The sequence below is a fragment of the Sarcophilus harrisii genome, chromosome 2 (genome assembly GCF_902635505.1).
Source record: "Sarcophilus harrisii chromosome 2, mSarHar1.11, whole genome shotgun sequence".
NCBI lineage: Eukaryota > Metazoa > Chordata > Mammalia > Dasyuromorphia > Dasyuridae > Sarcophilus > Sarcophilus harrisii.
The window spans coordinates 395684476-395704139 of NC_045427.1; the positions used below are offsets into that span (position 1 = coordinate 395684476).

The 19664-nt window shown below is 32.8% G+C and overlaps 1 protein-coding gene across 2 annotated transcripts in view; it reads left to right on the plus strand.

Moving 5' to 3' along the window:
• Window positions 1-1660: 1660 nt before the first annotated feature.
• The window catches only part of GABRG2 (gamma-aminobutyric acid type A receptor subunit gamma2), a 141912-nt gene continuing 123908 nt past the window's right edge, over window positions 1661-19664 (plus strand). Inside the window, exon 1 of one of the 2 annotated variants that reach the window (XM_003756793.3) lies at window positions 1661-2343. In XM_003756793.3, coding sequence (XP_003756841.1) covers window positions 2237-2343 — 107 coding nt within the window. In that variant the 5' untranslated portion in view covers window positions 1661-2236. The remainder of the gene's footprint in view (window positions 2344-19664) is intronic. The other variant, XM_003756794.3, reaches the window with a different exon arrangement.

Consider the following 19664-nt stretch of genomic DNA (forward strand, 5'->3'; position numbering starts at 1 on the left):
GGAAGGGAAAAATTGGAACAAAAGTTTTGGCGATTGTCAATGATGTAAAATTACCTATGCATATAACTTGTAAATAAAAAGCTATAATAAAAAATTTAAAAAAGAAAAGAGTATATGGGTAAGAACAACTGAAGTATTAAAATAAATCAATAAACTTAAGAAAAAAAGAAACAAAATAAAAGTTTAGAATCTCTTTCTTCTCTCTACTGTCCATTATCTATTCATTCTGAATGAAGGTTTTATTGATTTTTTTTCAATATAGCTTTAAAAATATCTTTAGTTGCTCTTAGTTTCTTTCAAAAAGGTCATTCTGAGTTTTAAAATTCATGATACTTTTTAAAGAGTAATGCAATCCCTTTATATACATACTATATATATATATATATATATATATATATATTTGTGCATACAGTATGTATATATATGTATATGTATATGTATATATATATATATATATAATCCTCTAAGACTTCACTTTGCTTCAGTCTTCTGCATATTTCATTTAAAATATTAATTGTTTGGTGAGTTCAATTTATTTCTATATGTGTTGTCATAAGAATTCATTTTTTCTTCATATTCGAATCATTTACTTTTGAGCCTTCAGTATTTCATTTTTGACCATATTCTGTCCCCCTCAGAATGACTTCCATGGTAGCATTTTATATTCTGTGCCATTGGGTCTATATTTCAAATGCATCCTTTGAAGCCTGTTTTCTAAAATCTGGGATATACATATATATCTCTATGGTCCCACAGGGACTTCTTAAAAGAAGAATGGCTGCTCATTTTGAAGAAGTCTGTCTAACACTTCTTGAAGCTAGGCTTCTAATCCTCAACTATAACTCCTTTAAAGATTCCTTTGCCTTACTATTTATTGGGAAGGACAAATGGAGGTCAGTCAACATGAGACTTCCCAAACCCCACCAAGGAGATTTGGTATAGTTTTCTATAATTGTTGTAGAAATATTTTCAAATAATGGGAGGTTTTTATGGAAACCTTAGTATACGTGCCTGATGTACTACCCATGTTAATGTATTCTTGAGAATGAATGGAAGAAGGAAGAAGGAAGAGAATCCTTTTCTGATCTCTATGATAGTGGCCAATAAAAGGAAAAGAAAAAAGTCAGTTTTGCAACCATCTCATTGCCTTAAAGTTTATTACTTCTTATTTAGGTTCATTTTTCTATATTCTTTGCATGGTGGACCACTTCCAAATCGATCCTAGTACTTTTAGCCAATAGATAAGTAGTATTCCCTTTTCCAGTCATTTCCACTTAAAAAAATGAGGAGAACATAGTCATCCTCAAATGCATGGTTTTGCAGCTTCCTCTACTTTGTCTCCGTATAACCTACTTCACTTTGAGGTAGGTGAAGGGAAGAGCTTGAGAGAATTTAATTTGTCCTATCTCAGTCTTTATCACCTCATTCATAAGGACTCCACCAATGCTATTCCTCCACTGGGATTGGATGGGTTACATAGCAACAACTACTCTTTTTTCCCTTCATCTAAATCACAATCTCTGAGGCTACAAAACCCAAGATGAATATACTTCGCAATTCTGACTAAGGCAGACCTTCTATCCCTGTCGACATTGTTTCTGTCCTTAGCTAAGAGACGTCTGAATACCACCCCCTTCCCATGAAAGCCATGACTTGCATGCAATGAATGTGTAACCAGACGTTAAAAGGCAGCCAGGACGACACCACGCATGTGTTAATCTGCGCTGCAGCAGCGTGCATCACTTCCACTTTGACCTCGGAGTTAATCTGCATTCAGGCAACAGCTCCAATCATTTTCTGTTCATTTTTTTAATTTCTTTTTTTAAAAAACTGATGGATTTGGAAAGTGATGCGTGAGTGTTGGGGGCAGGTGTATGTGTGAACGTGTCCATGAGCGTTGTTCTCTCCCTTAACTACCTCTATGTGCCTTCCCCACCCCCATCCCTCACTCTTTTCTCTACTCTCTATTATATTATTCTCCAAGATTTGGGGAGCTGCTGTCTGAGCTGGCGCTTTCATTGTATCTGCAAGCGTTTATGCTGTTGATCTTATTTCTACACTCTGAATATTAATTCCCGTGGCTGGAAGCAATGTATTTTCCCACTGATGGGATCTAGTAGGGGAGGGTGTTGGTGAGGAGTCACTACATAAAAATAATTATACTAATAATAATAATAATAAAGAAAGGAGAGACCCGCCTGCAACCAAGAGGAAAGGAGGAGTAAAATACCAAACGATGAGTTCTCCAGTTGCAAGGAGAACAGGAAGCCGGGTACTCTCGTCTCCTGCATTTTCTCTGAAAATGATGATGTGGGTTCTGCTCCTACTCGCCCTCCACCCCGGGTAAGATACGTTTCTTTCGGGTTCGTATTTCAGGGGAGAAAAGTGGGAGTGGGTAAGGAGAGAGAAATGTAGTTTACAGTGGAAACTATCACCAATATATAGAGGGTTTGGGGATTGTAGAGGGGTGTGTGTGTGTGTGTGTGTGTGAACTCGGGAAGGGGGAAGGGTGATCTGTATTTTTCCTCGTGAGATATTGGGGATGGGGGAGGGGACGGTAAACGACCACTGTGTAAAAGGATAATGCAGGGGATAATGGAGAGAATTGCAGATTATTTTCCTCATTATTATAGGTGGATTTTGGATTAGTCTGTAAGGTGTGGGTGGGGGGCAACGGAGGAAGTCATCATTCAAGGGGTAAGGGCATGAAAAAGATATGAGAGTGGAACCTAGACATGATTTCAATCGTTTTTTCCCCTTAACCTCTCTAAATATTTATGTCATACCACTACTCATGTGAACTCTTTTTTGTCCCCTATGACCATTTCTTAGTGAGCTAATGCCTTCAGCACCAAGGACAGCAGCACGACGCTGCGGGCTTCGTTTTCCTTTTCACGTTTCCTTCTAACTGTTGTGAGCATGGGGTAAGGGCAGTAGCTTCTCGACTAGAGAAGAGGACAATAAAGACGACAATAGTTGCCCAGCTATACTACTGTTTCCTCGCATTCCATCTGGAATTATAATCCCAGTTCGTGTTCAGATGCGTATAGGACAGATTAAGAATAGAACTGACTGATTCATTGTATTAAGTATCCCTTGGGAAGAGTGAGTTCTGCTGCAGTATTGAAAAATATGCTGAATTTAGCCTCAGGGTCAGCAAGAAAGGTGTAATGTACATTTAACTTGTTACTACTCATCTGCACTAAAGTGACTGAAAATAGGATCTGTTGAAATATGTGTGGAGTAGAGGAATGGAATATTTTAAAAGGAATTTCTCGTCCCTTCTATCTTAAGTATCAGTAGCAACAAAAAAAGTTTACTATTTAAAATCTAAGCCGCTCTCTCAGTGGCCTCAGGTATTAGGCCAAGTGCCTTCCATTTTCCATTATTGCACCTTCTCTTAATTGCCATGACCTAATCTCTCTTGGGGTTAAAAAGAATTGGCTAGAAAAGATAGGGTCTCAAGACCAGGCCCGAACTTTTCCTGGGAGGGTAGACTATTGTAAAGTAATAAGTATCAAGGAATAGTGGAAGAGCTGATCATTAACAATGTCATTAATCCCTTTAGGAAGACCCATCCTTCTTTGCTGGCTCCCTTATATGTCCCTTGAAAAACAATGGAAAGTGTCAGATTGTACTAAGAATAGAGAGCCTGGCAAAGCAAGGATCTGATTTATCAGGTGTACCAGGAAGAAGTAGTACCTCTTTATCTCTACTACTTCCCTGTCTTTACTACAGAAACAAAGTGTACTTTCATTAAGAGCCTCAGAGTAGGTGGTTCCTTTGACAGAATAAAATTTATTTTGTCTTCAATAAGACATTTTTGCCCATTTGTAAACTGAACTTTTGTTGGTAGAAAGCAAGTTATGGTTTCTAGGTCAACATTTCTGGTACCTGTAGAATCAGTAAATTCTATTTTAGTTAGACACATTAGAGTTTTTATTTCCAAGTATCCAATTTTAATCATTGTGTGTGCCCCTATATATGTGTGTATTTATATGAAGGTATTAATCCATATTATCAATCAGTGAAGACAAAGTAATTGTGTTCATGGTGTATGTGTGTGTGCGTGTGTGTGTGTGTATAAAATTTAACATATCTTCACATTTTCCTTTTTACCCTTCCCTCTATTCTAATATCAGATAAAATGTAAGATCTGGTGATTTTTTGGCTTCCAGAAAGGAAAAAAAAGGAACTTTTAAAAATTGTTAAAATTACAAAACCATAAATGGTAAAGAATAGCCTTATTATATTGAGTTTATATTGAAATTGCTGTAAAAAGATGTGAGAAATTCTTAGTGTAGAAGTTCTCACTTTTTAATGCTGAATATTCTTAGTTATTAGTGTGTATATAAAATATCTTTTGCAATTACTAAGACAGATTATGGGGATATAAATTAATGATTTTTTTTCTATTTTTGAATGCTTACTTTGTTAAAGAAAAATGGAGATCAGGATATAATCTGGCAATTTTGGAGCCAGAACTGAAAAGAGTTTCATAAGAATTCAGGATATATTGGGAGGATGCAATTATTGCCATATAATGTCAAACAATAAAAAAAAAATTGCTAATGTTAGAATTATAAAACTCCAATCAGTTGCTTTTTTTTCTTCCTTCCTTAACCCCCTGCAAACTGACCTCATGTATTGTTTATTTGGTATTTATATAAACACAAACTAAGACAATTATATAATTTAATTGAAAAAATACCCAACATTTACTTGAAAGGTTGAACAAGAAATCACTAAATTCTAAAATTACGCAGAATTGCATTTGTAGTTTAAACTGAAGTTTCATGACTTTAAGAAACTCATTTCAGAGCATGTTAAATATTTGTTACAGCTATATTATTGGAAATCTGTCATTTAAATTATTATACATAATGTCTTAATTAAGACACATATAGCTCCTTCTTATACAAAGCACTATATATAGGATATTATGGTATCAAATTCACCTTTCATTTAACAGATCAATTTAAAATAATTTTGTCATAGCACAAGAAAATGAATCTACTTTAAGTATATTGCCTTTTGACAAAACTTAAGAGCCTTCAATTAACTTGAATCTGTTATCATTCATATTATATAATTATAAAATATTAGAGGAGAAGAAGTAGGGAGGGAGAGAAAAGGGGAAGGAAAGAGGGATGAAAGGAGAAAGAAAGAGAAACACAGACAGAAAAATAGAAGGAGATGGAGGCAGATATAGACACAAAAAGACAGAAATAAGAAAAGACAGAGAGATTAGGTATCAATGAGTCCAAATTCCTTATTTAACAGATAAGAAATACAAAAACTTCCAACCCAACCTTTATAATCTTCAATATTTACAATTGCATTCTCTTCCAGAAACTCCCTCTCCACCAGATTTTGCTATAAGGAAAATGAGATTCCACTCCTTCTGATAATTCGTTATAGAAAATGATTTGGAATAAGGTTCAACTTTAAAGATGATTTTAAAAATTCAATAACAATACAAGGGATCCTATATTTCACCAAAGTTCTAAATAAACTCCTTATTTGCCAGTGCTATTGCACACACATTGAGAAAAAAATCTTTTCTAATTTGTATTATAACAAAATTTTTATTCTTTGAAAAATATTTAAAAATCTCAAAAACTTTGAAATTCCATCTTATAATTTTCCTACACTTTGAGATTCAGTGAATGTAATAGTCATGTAGTGATAGTTTACATGGATTTTTAAGTTTCCTGTTGTTTTTGAGAACATGAGCATATATGCAAATGAAACTTTGTTGCTGCTTAATTCATATTAGTTAAATGATTTTAAATGAACTTTTTAATATTAAAATTATGTATTTAAATCATCAGATATTAGAAAATAAAAAGGAAAAACTAAATATAAACTGTGACATTTCTGACTATCCAATGATAGATTTTCAAATAAAAGTTGAAAATTTTAGTCTCTCAATTAAGTGTTTCCCAATATAAAACTGGTTGACATCACATAGGCTAAAAAATTCAACATTTATTGACTGGAATTTTCATATTTCATTCAAATCACTTGTCACAGACAAGTATGTGCTATTTTAAAATTAATTTAAGGAAGGAAGATACATATAAGTTAATTGGCAATTGTATTACTTTAAATATGTATTTGCAGTCTCATATGTTGTATCTATTTGCTCTATACCCAAGACTTTCACAAAAGTTAGTTGGTCAGTTAACTAACATTTGTTAAGTGTTTATTGTGTTTGACAGTACTAAACATTTGGTAATGAAAAAAAAAGACACAAACAATGAAGGCAAGAATATGCCAAATATTATATATATATATATAAGATACATACAAATTGTACATACAAGTGACAGATCCTTTCCCTCCACAATTTATATAGGTAGAGACCTCTAGAAAGCTCCCCTTATTGGACTTTGTATCACATTCTTGTAATCCCTGCTACTTAAGGAATAATGAAGTTGATGGATAGCTTGAGATAAAAAATTCCGTGGTATAGGAAGACTAACATTAGTCAGACATACAAAGCAAGTCTGGAACCAATGTGGTGAGGCTTAGTGGTGATGATAGTGGTGGAGAATGAAATAGGCTACCTAAGGAGAGGTAAAATGTTTCAGGTACAGCCTCTATGCTGATCTATAGCATGGTCCCATAGTTGGCCAAAGCACTTTTATCCTGGGCAAGGATATGAAACCTAATCTCAACCAATAAGCTAATCAAAAACAAAACAAAACAAAAAAACAAAAACAAAAACAAAATCTTCTCATTCCAGATCATCATTTCTCTCCTAAAAATTACTCTTCCAATGCTTATTCTTAATAAAGCATATTCACCAAAGCAAAAAGACAAAGGAAACCTAATTTACTTTCTTTTTAAAATGAAGAGCTGCAGCTACATAGATTCTAAAGATTTTTTCAGTTTGAAATTCTATTATTTAAAATGTTCTGATTTTAGGTCTATGTTCAAAAATGTTTCCAAAACTTTTCCAAAATAAGTATTTATCATATATAATTTCTATGAGGTCATGAACAAAATAGTCAAGAATTATGATAAATGAATTAATTGGAGAATGGACAATGTGGATGAAAAATTACAGTTAGATAATTCAGAAATCATGTTTTGCTAAAGTTTGAGTCTATTTATTGCTTCAATGAAGTAGATTTCTCATTTTGATACCTTATTTAGGAACATGTGGGAAAAAGAGAATTACATCCTGAATTTAGCAGTGTATAAGAGATGTTTTAAGCTTAGCAATAGCATAGTTCCAAAATAAAAATTCCAAATTTCTCTTAAATTTTTACAGCATCTTATCATTTTTTTTTCTCATTTGGTCTTCATAATATATAGAAATGTTCATCTGCCAGTGGATTGTCAGCATATTGAGAGCAGACAAAATTATAAACTTTGTCTTTTTATATCCTGTATCTACTGTAGTGCCTTGCACGTAGTAGGTGCACAATCATTGATCACTGAATTTGTTTTACTCTTTGAAATAGTCATTACAGATGAAAAAAAAAGAGGCATAGATTGTATTAAAATTATTTGCCCAAATTCATTCAGGGAATTAATAATGGAATCTGGGGCCATTAGAGCCGTGGTGTCAAGATAAAATAAAATTGAATATCTACATTCATATTAAACAACAAATCAATAATATCTATATTTTATTATACTTTTTATTTGTTTATTTAAAATTTCCCAGTAATCTTTTAATCTGATTCTGTCAAAGTTAATTCAAAAACTCTGCAGTAGACATTGCTGCTTTAAATGAAGACAGTTCACAGAACAGTCTGTCTGCCCAGTTGAATTATCACTTTGGGTTCTGTGAGCATAGTACTGTTGAGAAGATTTTCTTTCAGTTTCCATCAATATGTATTAAGTGCCTGTTATGAGAAATTTTTGAAAGTTAAAGTCTGAATTATGCTTAGTGTTCTTTTGTAAAAGTCACAGGCCCATTACTATTTCCTTCATTATTGATAATTACAAAAAGACTTTTTGTATATTGTATTCTTAAAAGCATTTAGGAATATGTATTTCCCCCTTATACTATGGTTATAATCAAAGTCAAGTAATAGTTCAAATAATAATGATTCAGATAGTTAAACCAACACCTAATCTGTTAGCTATCTATAAATGAAGCAACATTTTTTACTCCTCCCTGAAAATTATGCAGATGGGCCAAATTCACTGGGTGGGTGCATATTCAACATTTATCTTGTGGTGGGGGGGGAAGATATAAATAAAATTCTTATTAACAAATTTAAATAATGAAGCAATTATGAAGATATATAAATCTGGGTATTTAAAGTAAAAATGTTTTTGCTTGTAAATAATTGCTTTATTTCTCTAGGTAGAGTGAAAATACTCAATAAATTGAAATTTAAAGCTCCCATGTACATGTTAAATTATTCCAAATTCTTTCATGTTGTGATATAATACCTATAGTTTACATGATGATTTGCTTTGCAAAGCCTTACTGCATCAATTTAGTTATTTTGAGTACCACAATTTTATGAATAAATAGATGTTTACAGGTTGTATTTCTATTTGACAGGTACAGGAATTCATCCTCAAAAATTGAATCACTTTTCTTATTGTTAAAAGTTTAGTGAATAGTGACACCAGCACAGAACCCATATAATAATATAAGTATATTTGATATACATATAAAAATAGCATGGTACTTCTTTCCTATCACAATGTTATTTCATTACACTTGCTATGATGCAAAAATACAGTTTTTAAGTGGTTCTCCCTTTAATTCTTATAATATTTAAAAGAATTAAAAGTAGCTTTATCCATTTAATTTTGAATACAAAAAGCTGACATCTTCCCCATTTCTTTAAAACAAAGCTATTCACATTTCCCTAAACAATGTTGAGAATCAACATCCTTAAAAAAAAAAAAAAAAAAAAAAAAGAATGGAAAACCTTCTATTAAGTTACACATTAGTCAATTGTGGGAAAAATGAAATAATATAATTATATAAATTATTTTGCTTTTATAACAAAAGAATTTATAATATAGTTATAGTTATATATTATTATAAACAGTATTGTATAACTCTGTATGAATAAGACACTCTCCAAATGTCAAATAGTCACTTCTCACATAGCATTTTCCACTCATTTTTAAAGAACCATATGATTTGCAAATAGCATAGTCAAGTTTAACAGGGAGTGGAATAAGGAGAAATTCTTTATAATTATTGAGGCATATAAGCTACAAAGCTTATTTTATAAAAGTTAGTGTCAGAGCAAGTCTACTGAGATAAATATAAATCTTGCGTTGATATTTATTTAATTGAACTTGCTTAATATGAAGTAAAATATGTTATGATTAAATGATCTAAACTTCTACTTCTATATTTCCATATTTCCTTATCTTGTTGTTGAAATACATTATGAAAAATAAGATATTGGCACACACAGAACTTTATGTCATCCAAATTTGTTTTTTGTTCTTAAATGAAATTTTCCTTTTTTTGTATGAGTTAGGTATGTCTTTTCAAGGGTTTCTAATTTATGATGAAGTATTTGAGATTAGATTGTTAACAATTGAGAGCAGGGCTTGTCTTCATTTTAATGAATAATAGTAAGAGGGATATATTGGTCATTCAGGGTATCTGTTGCTTCTCCTAATTGTTTGAATGTGAATATGGAGACACACATGTGCTTTGGAGATGGGTGACCAAAGTGATCTTCATGGTGTGATGCAGTGTGGGTAGTCATTGTCAACATATTAATTTAGGACTATTGGATCTTTAGGTGTTTTTTTTATCAACAATCATAAATATGGCTTAAAATTTCAAATATCTGTATGACATATTAGGAAATATAGATTTTTGTCTAAGCAATATATTACTGATTTTTTTGCTAATTGGTAAGGAATTTTTTTCATTAAGATATTGTAATTTCTATATATGAAAAAATTAAAGGGAGAATATTTAAACTTGTAGAGATGAGTGTGCAGAAAATTTCAGGCATATATTCATGACTGGAATAATTCTTTGAGATTTCAGTTGGAAACTAGATAGAAATGACATTATTAATTTGTTAAGGAGAATGGAAAGACTGAATATGAAAGTAGAAGGATAAGAAAATTTGATCAACTTTGGACTCTGTTCTGCTTTTGAGCTTAGAATAAATATTCTTAAGATCTCTTTGATACAGATTTCAAATATAATATATTAAAACAGCAATATAGGGTATTGACATTAAAATGAGTTTGTGAAATAGGAATTATACTGAGAATATTGAAAAATAGACCAGAATGATTCATTTTTCTTTTTATTCATTCAAGTAAAATGAAGCACAATCTCTCTAGAAATCTTGGAAGGCACTACATTATAGAGGAAAGAATCATGATTTTAGGAAAGAGCTCTGATTTTGGAAGAACTGAGTTCTAGTCTGAAATTTTATTGATAATCAGCTATGTTAGTCTGTAAGTCAGTTCTCTCCTTAAGTTTCTGTTTCTTTTTCTATAAAACAAAGGCATAGAACTAGATGTTGATCTTTAAAGTTCCCTTCAACTCTTACATTCTAATAAGTAATATATGCTGTTAAGAGAAAACAACATCCTTGAAAATTAAAAATATGTCCTAAAAAACTTCAAATGTAGATAGATAGATATAGATATGTGTATATCTATCTATCTACATTTGAAGTTATTTTGAAAGTTTTGAAATTTTGAAGTTATGTATATATATATACATATGTATGTATATATACACCTACTTGAGTGTGTGTGTGTGTATGTGTGTGTGTATGTATGTGAAAGAGAGACAGAGATACAGAGAGAGACAAAAAGAGACAGAGTCAGATTGAATCATATTAAAAATATGGAAGAAAATATTTACAAATCAAAAAGTGTAACTACACCTATAACTAAATCATAATTTTCCAACAAAAATAAACAATTAATATGTCATATCCATAGAAACACTTTTCTTCTCAACTTGCTTTGTTAATTAATGTTGAATTATCCATTCTTGCTATGGTCAAGATACTGTGCGAGGAACTGCACATAAACAAAAATGAAAATATCCTACTTTTAAGCAGCTTATATTTTCTATTCTATTCCAATTCCTTTTATCTACAAGTTCTCTCTGAAATCTTGCTTTTCCTAACAATGGAGCCTCCTTGGCCACCTTTTTCAATCCTGACTGCACCTTCAATCATTTTGCCTAATCAATTGAAAGGAGATAAAATACTAAAGTCTAGATTACTAATCCCAAATTCTTTCTCCTTCACTCAGCCTTTCTTTCTTGAAGTTCATGCTATACCTATCTGTTATCCAACCAAAATCATGTTTGCTATTGTCTACAGTAGATTTCTAGGTCATTCTCTTCTTTCCTCAATAAGTTTAATACCTCATTTATAATTTTTTTCTCTCCTCCTCAAATTTGCCCTCATATTATAAGAATTTTTAATATATATTGATTTGCTCTCAAATATCCTAACCATCAATTTCTCAACCTATTCAAGTCACATAATCTACTTCTCCACCCCACCTTAACCAGATACACATGGACAATTAAACTCTCAATCTTAATAATATACCAACTTCAAGTTCAAGAAATATGAAATCCCTCATAATCTATTGGATTTTCATCTCTCTTGCTGCTTTCCCTTATTAAACAAAAACAACAACTGTTTTCTTTGTTCCCTTCAATCTTTGACCCTTCAATTCTCTCCCAGATCATTTTCTCTGAACTAAGCATATTCTTCCTTTTTCCCCATCTTAATTCCTTGGTGAAGCAATTCACCTTTGTATTCTCCTCTCCTCTCATAAATCCCTAGCTTTCTTATCATATCACTGATTCTCCCTTGCCAAGCCACAGCCCTAGATCTCCCCCTCCATTTGTCATGTTCTTGCCTCTATACATATGCTGAAGAGTAAAGGTTGAAAAATTTAAACAATTTTTGTTTATTCTTCTGATTAGGTGCATTATAATTTAATGCTACATAACCACAATTGGTTCCTCACTGCTGCCAGATAATCATACATTTTCTCCTTTATCAATTTACTTTCCCACTCTCCATAGCAATTCTTCCAAAAATTTTTCATGCTTCCTCAACTTCTATGGTACTTCAATTCTGATGGATGTAGCTCTCTTCAACAATGAGATGATTCAAATCAGTTCCAATTGTTCAGTGATGAAGAGAGGCATCTAAACCCAGAGAGAGGACTGTGGGAACTGAGTGTGAATCATAACATAGCATTTTCACTCTTTTTGTTGTTGTTTCATTACATTTTATTTTGCTTCTTTTTTTACTGATTTAATATGATTTTTATGCAACATGATAATTGTATAAATATGTATGCATATATTGGATTTAACCTATATTTCTATCCCATTTAACATATATTTCCATATATTATATTATATCATATATTATATAATATATATATTATAGTTATTATATTAAAATATATATATATATATAAAATATATTATAAAATATATATTACTTGCCATCTAGGGGAAAGTGAGGGGCAAGAAGGAGAAATTGGAACACAAGGTTTTGCAAGGGCTAATGAATTGTCCATGCACATGTTTTGAAAAATAAAAAAGCTTTAATTAAAAACAAAGTCTCTTATGGTTTCTCTGTCCCTCACTTTCTCAGTTGAGATTTTTGCCTCATATTTTATAGGAAAAAATAAGATAATTCTCCATTAATTCTCTTCTCTCCCCTTCCTAATCTCTATCATTCATGTAGCTTCTGCCAATTTTTCTTTCTTCAGCCCACCTCCCATGATGGAGTGAACTTACTTCTTAACAAGTCTAACCCATCTATTTGTTCAAGCAATCGTACTCCATTCCACATCTTCCAAACAGATTGCCTCTTAGTCATTCCCACTTTCAATTATTTTCAAACTCACTCTCTACTAGCTTATTTTTTGCTCTGTCAATCCTTCCTGAAGAAAACTGAAACTCTCACTGGGTCTTTCCATTCCTGCTAACTATTGCCCTATTTTTTCTTCTGCCATTTGTAGTAAAATCCTTGCAATCCTTACAGTCTACAACAAATTCCACAACTTTCTTTCACTTCACTCTCTCTTTTTTTTAAATTATAGTTTTTATTTACAAGATATATGCATGGGTAATATTTCAGCATTTACAATTGAATAATCCTTTGTTCCAACTTTTCCCCTGCTTCCCCCCATCCCTTCCCCCAGATGGCAGGTTGGCCAATACATGTTAAATATGTTAAAGTATAAGTTAAATACAATATATGTATACATGTCCAAACAGTTATTTTGCTGTACAAAAAGAATCAGACTTTGAAATAGTGTACAACTAGCCTGTGAAGGAAATAAAAAATGCAAGTGGACAAAAATAGAGGGATTGGCAATTCTATATAGTGCTTTATAGTCATTTCTCAGAGGACTTTTGCTGGGTGTAGCTGGTTCAGTTCATTACTGCTCCATTGGAACTGATTTGGTTCATCTATTTGTCGAAGAGTGCCACATCTATCAGAATTGAGCATCATATAGTATTGTTGCTGAAGTATATAATGATCTCCTGGTCCTGCTCATTTCACTCAGCATTAGTTCATGTAAGTCTCTCCAGGCCTTTCTTAAATCATCTCACTGGTCATTTCTTACAGAACAATAATATTCATAATATTCATATACCACCATTTATTCAACAATTCTCCAACTGATGGACATCCATTCAGTTTCCAGTTTTTAGCCACTACAAAAAGGGCTGCCACAAACATTCGTGCACATACAGGTCCCTTTCTCTTCTTTAAAATCTCTGGGATATAAGCCTAGTAGTAACACTGCTAGATCAAAGGGTAGGCACAGTTTGATAACTTTTTGAGCATAGTTCCAAATTGCTCTCCAGAATGGCAGGATGTATTCACAATTCCACCAACAATGTATCAGTGTCCCAGTTTTCCCACATCCCCTCCAACATTCTGCATTATCTTTCCCTGTCATTCTAGCCAATCTGACAGGTGTGTAGTGGTATCTTAGAGTTGTCTTAATTTGTATTTCTCTGGTTAATAATGACTTGGAACATCTTTTCATATGCTAGAAATAGTTTTAATTTCTTTATCTGAGAATTGTCTGTTCATATCCTTTGACCATTTATCAATTGGAGAATGGCTCAGTTTCTTATAGATTAGAGTTAATTCTCTATATATTTTGGAAATGAGGCCTTTATCAGAAACTTTGACTGTAAAAATGGTTTCCCAGTTTATTGCTTCCCTTCTAATCTTGTCTGCATTAGTTTTGTTTGTTTAAAAATTTTTCAATTTGATATAATCAAAATTTTCTATTTTGTGATCAATAATGATCTCTAGTTCTTCTTTGTTCATTAATTCCTTCCTCTTTTACAGGTCTGAGGGGTAAACTATCCTATGTTCTTCTAATTTATTTATAATCTCATTCTTTATGTCTAGGTCATGAACTCATTTTGACCTTATCTTGGTGTACAGTGTTAAGTGTGGGTCAATGCCTAGTTTCTGCCATACTAATTTCCCTCAGCAATTTTTGTCAAAAACTGAATTCTTATCCCAGAAGCGGGGATGTTTGGGTTTGTCAAACACTAGATTATTAAAGTTATTGGCTGTTTTGTCCTTTGAACCTAACCTATTCCACTGGTCACCTAGTCTATTTCTTAACCTCACTCTTTTCTTAACCCCTTATAATATGACTTCTGACCTTGTTATTACAGCAAAATTTCTCCAAAATTTTTTTTCACATAATATTTTATTTTTCCCAATTACACATTAAAGCAATTTCTGTTCTATCTCCTTTTCTGAGATCAAATTTTTAATATTTTTCATTTTCATGTGACATGTTGAATATGATAACTATGACTTTTTCAAATATGGTCTTGAAAGGATAAAGTAAAGTCTAAGTCCTCTTTTCCAGGAAAAAAACAACTCTATTTCAAAAGGAACATATAAAGCAGAGAGACACAGACCCATGAAAATTAATTCTAATCCCTTTCTACTATGCCCAAAGAGCTAGGAAACTGTGCATACCCTATGATCCAGTAGTTTCTCTATTGAATCTGTATTTCAAAATAATCATAGAAAAGAGGAAAGGACCCACATGGCAAAAATGTTTGTAGTGGCAAAAAAATGGAAATTTAGTGCATAATCATTAGTTGGATAATGGCTGAATAAGTTATGGTATATAAATGTTATGGAATATTATTGTTTTATAAGAAATGATTAGCAGGATGATTTCAGAGAGACCTAGAGACTTACATAGAACTGATGCTAAATGAGTAGAACCAGGAAAACATAGTACACATCAACAAGAAGATTATGTGATGGGCAACTCTGATGAACTTGCTCTTTTCAATAATGAGATGATTCAGGCTAATTCTAATGAACTTGGTAATGGATAGAACCATCTACATTGAGAAAAAGGATTGTTGGGACTGAATGTGCATCACAGTATGGTTTTTTTCACCTTTTTGTTGATGTTGTTTGCTTACTTATTTTTTTTTCTCTTTTTTGTTCTTATTTTTCTTGTGCAGCATGATAAATGTAGAAATACATTTTGAAGAATTTTATATTTAACATATACTGGATTACTTACCACCTAGGGGAAGGGGTGGTGGGAAGGGGGATATTTAGAACACAAAGTTTTGTAGGACAAATGTTGACAATTATCTATGCATATGATTTGAAAATAAAAAAGCTTTAATAAAAAAAAGTCCCTTCTAAATGGTCATTATATTAATAAAGCAAACATTACTAAGTACAGTTGGAAAGTACCAGGTAATTCATATAACAATGCTGTGCTCATCTCCAAACTCATAATTTTCTTCCGTCTGTTCTTTATTCACTGTGAATCCACATCTGTCCAAAGGGAAAAATATTGAAACTAATCTCACAATCACTGGTAATAGTTTTCACCCTTTTGTTTTCCTTATTTGGTAAATCACTAAACTCTATGCAATACATGGTTGTTAGGGAAAGAAATAAACAAAAGAAAGTTTTCTCTTCTCAAAGAGTTTATATTATACAAAGGGAGGCTACTAGTAATTAGTTGCTATCCTTGCTATTTGAAGAGGATCAAAACTGACATCACTATGTTGAAGTCAATGTACAGTGTGTCTGTCTGTAACTGACTAGACCAAGATGAACTTGGAAAATTTTATCATACCTTGGACACAAATAGTCTAAGTGAACATTTGGAATGGAGATGTCTCTAAATTTATCCACTTTACTTTTCTTTGGAACTACTTTATTTCTTATGGAGCACAACCACTTTGATGCTTACATGCCATGCCAAGTGACTCTTTGCCAGTGCCTTCCACATCTCATAATTCATTCCAGAGTTCTTGAGAGAGAACTTAAAAGTGTCCTTGAATCGCTTCTTCTAACTTCTGTGTATGTATTTGCTTTGTGAGAATTCTCTGTAAATTAGTCTTTTAAACAAATATACATTTGATATTCAAACAACACAGCCAGTCATTCTGAGTTGTGTTTTCAATAGTGTTTGAATGCTTGGTGGTAGTTAAACCTGAGAAAGGAATTCAATGACAGGTATCTTTTCTTTCCAGGTGATCTTCAGAGTCTTTCTAAGATAATTCAAAAGGAACCAATTATATTTCCTAGTATTGCACTGGTATATTGTCCAGGTTTTACAGACATATAACAATGAAATCAGCATAAGGATGTAGTTTCTTAGTTCTGTTTTCCTGGAGGTCTTTGGGATCTTTGGAAGCAGCCTTCCTTTCAGTTCAGTAATCACCACAAGAGTAGCAGGTGTTAAAGTTCAAATCCTTTATTATCTCCTTGCTTGATGCTGGGCAGCTTTCTGGAGAGCCTTTCAGTCTAGCCTTGGTCTTAGTGGGGGAAGTGCAGGAGGCCAGGCCAGCCACCAGAAGCCTGACCAACGATGGAATTGAATCTCTCTCTGCATTCCCCCCCCCCCGGCTTATATGCTCCACACTGAGTATAAAGCAATCATTATATCAGTAGGGAACCAGTGTTTGTTGTAAGATTAAATCAATCAGCAGAACCAGGTAGATCATTATATACATCAACAATGATACTGTATGAGGATGTATTCTGATGGAAGTGAATTTCTTCGACAAAGAGAAGATCTAACTCAGTTTCAATTGATCAATGATGGACAGAAGTAGCTACACCCAAAGAAAGAACACTGGGAAATGAAATGTAAACTGTTTGCATTTTTGTTTTTCTTCCCGTGTTATTTTTACCTTCTGAATCCAATTGTTCCTGTGCAACAAGAGAACTGTTCAGTTCTGCACACACATATTGTATCTAGGATATACTGTGACATATTTAATATGTATAGGACTGCTTGCCATCTGGGGGAGGGGGTGGAGAGAGGGAGGGGGAAAGTCAGAATAGAAGTGAGTGCAAGGGATAATATTGTAAAAAATTACCCAGGCATGGGTTCTGTCAATAAAAAGTTATAATAAAAAAGAAAAAAAAGGAGAAAAAAAGATTAAATCAATCATACTGAACTTAGGATCATACTGAACTATTAAGCATCATGCTAAACTAGATAACCATTGTCTCATCAATTACACTGAATTAGCACCTTGTAAGAATACTTGTTTCAAGTTCAGAATTCTGGTACATAACAAATGGTTCTGTAGACCTCCAGTTTGGTACATTGTATAAAACCTCTTCACTCCCACATTTTTCTTTAGAGCTTCCCAAATACCAAGGTAGCTTTGGCAAAGTGTGCATTAATTTCACCTAGAAATTATATTGCCAGGTAAATTAAGTTATTCACAGCATTCAAAATAATAACCAATGATTTCACATATGAATGATATAGTGCTAACTGGAGTGCCTCTGTTTGCTTGTTGTTAATTGTTAGACCATAATTAGTAAAAGTGCAGAAAATCTATCCATACTTTGTTACATTTCATTGTCAGAAGCTACATAGAACATGCAATCATTTGTGATCAAAAAAATTAAACACCAGCTCTCCCTCCCCTTTAGTCTTGGTTTATAGTCTTTTCAAGTTAAACAACTTACTGTAAATGCAGTAGTTGAATTTGATGTCTTTTTGTCTTTATTGACTTTATCTGACAACATCATTAAAAACATTATGCTAAAGTAAGTGTGAGGAAGCACACAATTCATCTTCACTCCATTGGTGACTGGGAACATGTCCATCCAGAACCCAAGTAACTTGTTATCATGAAACTGACATACAATTCTGATGAATTTTGGGCTATTACAATTTTTCATGGTCTTATACAAGCCCTTGTGACTGACAATATCAAAGACCCTGGTAAGATCAGTCATCATTATGTATTACTTCTGTCTTCTTCTGTTAGGCAACAAAAACCGTATTGAAAGTTCCACAGTTCTTTCTGAAGCCATACCAGTTTTTGAGTAGATAATCATCTCTGCTTTCCATCTGAAAGATTAACCTATTAAGCAGGATTCTGGCAGGAATCTTGTCAGTAATGACTAAGAGAAGAGTCTTCCATCCTCATCCCCGACTCCCATGATTGTCACTGAACAACCTATTTCCTCTTCTTTTATAATGGAAGCATACTTGAACACCTGAGAAATAACTCCCTTTGCCATATAACTTGGAAGGATTTAGTAAGTTTTTATATGGGCAGTTTAAATTTCTTTGTAAAATGGATAAATTGCTTTGTAAATTTCAACTGGAATAGAATCAGTCACAGGTGTTTGCCACAAAAGAGTTGCCTGATGACATGCAAAGCCTTTTGAATAGTCAAAATTTTTTTGGAAGTTTGTCTAAAGAAGAATTGATTTCAAATGAGATAGATAATTAATGGCTTTAGCATTGGTGGATGACAATTTATTGAGAATATTATGGAATATGTTCAGTTCATCTCTCTAGGATCACCACTAGTCAATGTAGCTCTATTAGCACTAAGTAGCTGAGATATACCATAGATCTTTGACCCATAATTAGCCTTTAAGGCATAATAAAAGTGTTTTGAGTAGTTTTTGTTGTTAAGCCATTATAATTATGTCTGACTCCCTGTGATCCATTTAGGTTAATCTTGGCAAAGATGTTGGATTAATTTTCATTTCCTTCACTAGTTCATTTTACAAACAAGTAACTGAGGCAAACAAGATTAGGTGACTTGTTCCAAATCAAATTGCAAATAAATTTTGGAGAAAGGATTTAAGCTCAGGTCTTCCTGACTCTAAGATCAGTGCATATCTACTGTGCAATCTAGCTATCTTTGGCATAGTTACTGCAGCACTCATTATGAGAAAGTTATGAGACACACTAGTCTTCAGTAGTAATGTTTTCAACTTCATTCTTACTAAAGATTCCCTGCCATGTCTGATTGTCTGTACCTACTCTGGCACTAAAGTCACCCAAAATTACAAAGTTTTCCTCTTTTAACATGTTTATGATGAACATATTCAAGTTTTCTTAAAATATTTCTTTGAACTCATCAGTGTTCTTCATCATAGTGGAAGCATAGGTAGTGATAATGATGGCGTGTCACTTATTTCAAGTGACAATTACATTGTCATGAGCCTGTCTTTCACTCTTTGGGGGAGATACTTGATGACTAGTTTAGTTTTGACTATCACACTAACATCTGCTCCACAGTACTCTTCATTATGACCACCATCCGAGAAAAATATATATTAAATGGAACTTTGGTTAGTTGACCTTCATTTGCCAACCTTGCTTCATTCAGGATGCTATTTGGATGTAATACTGGC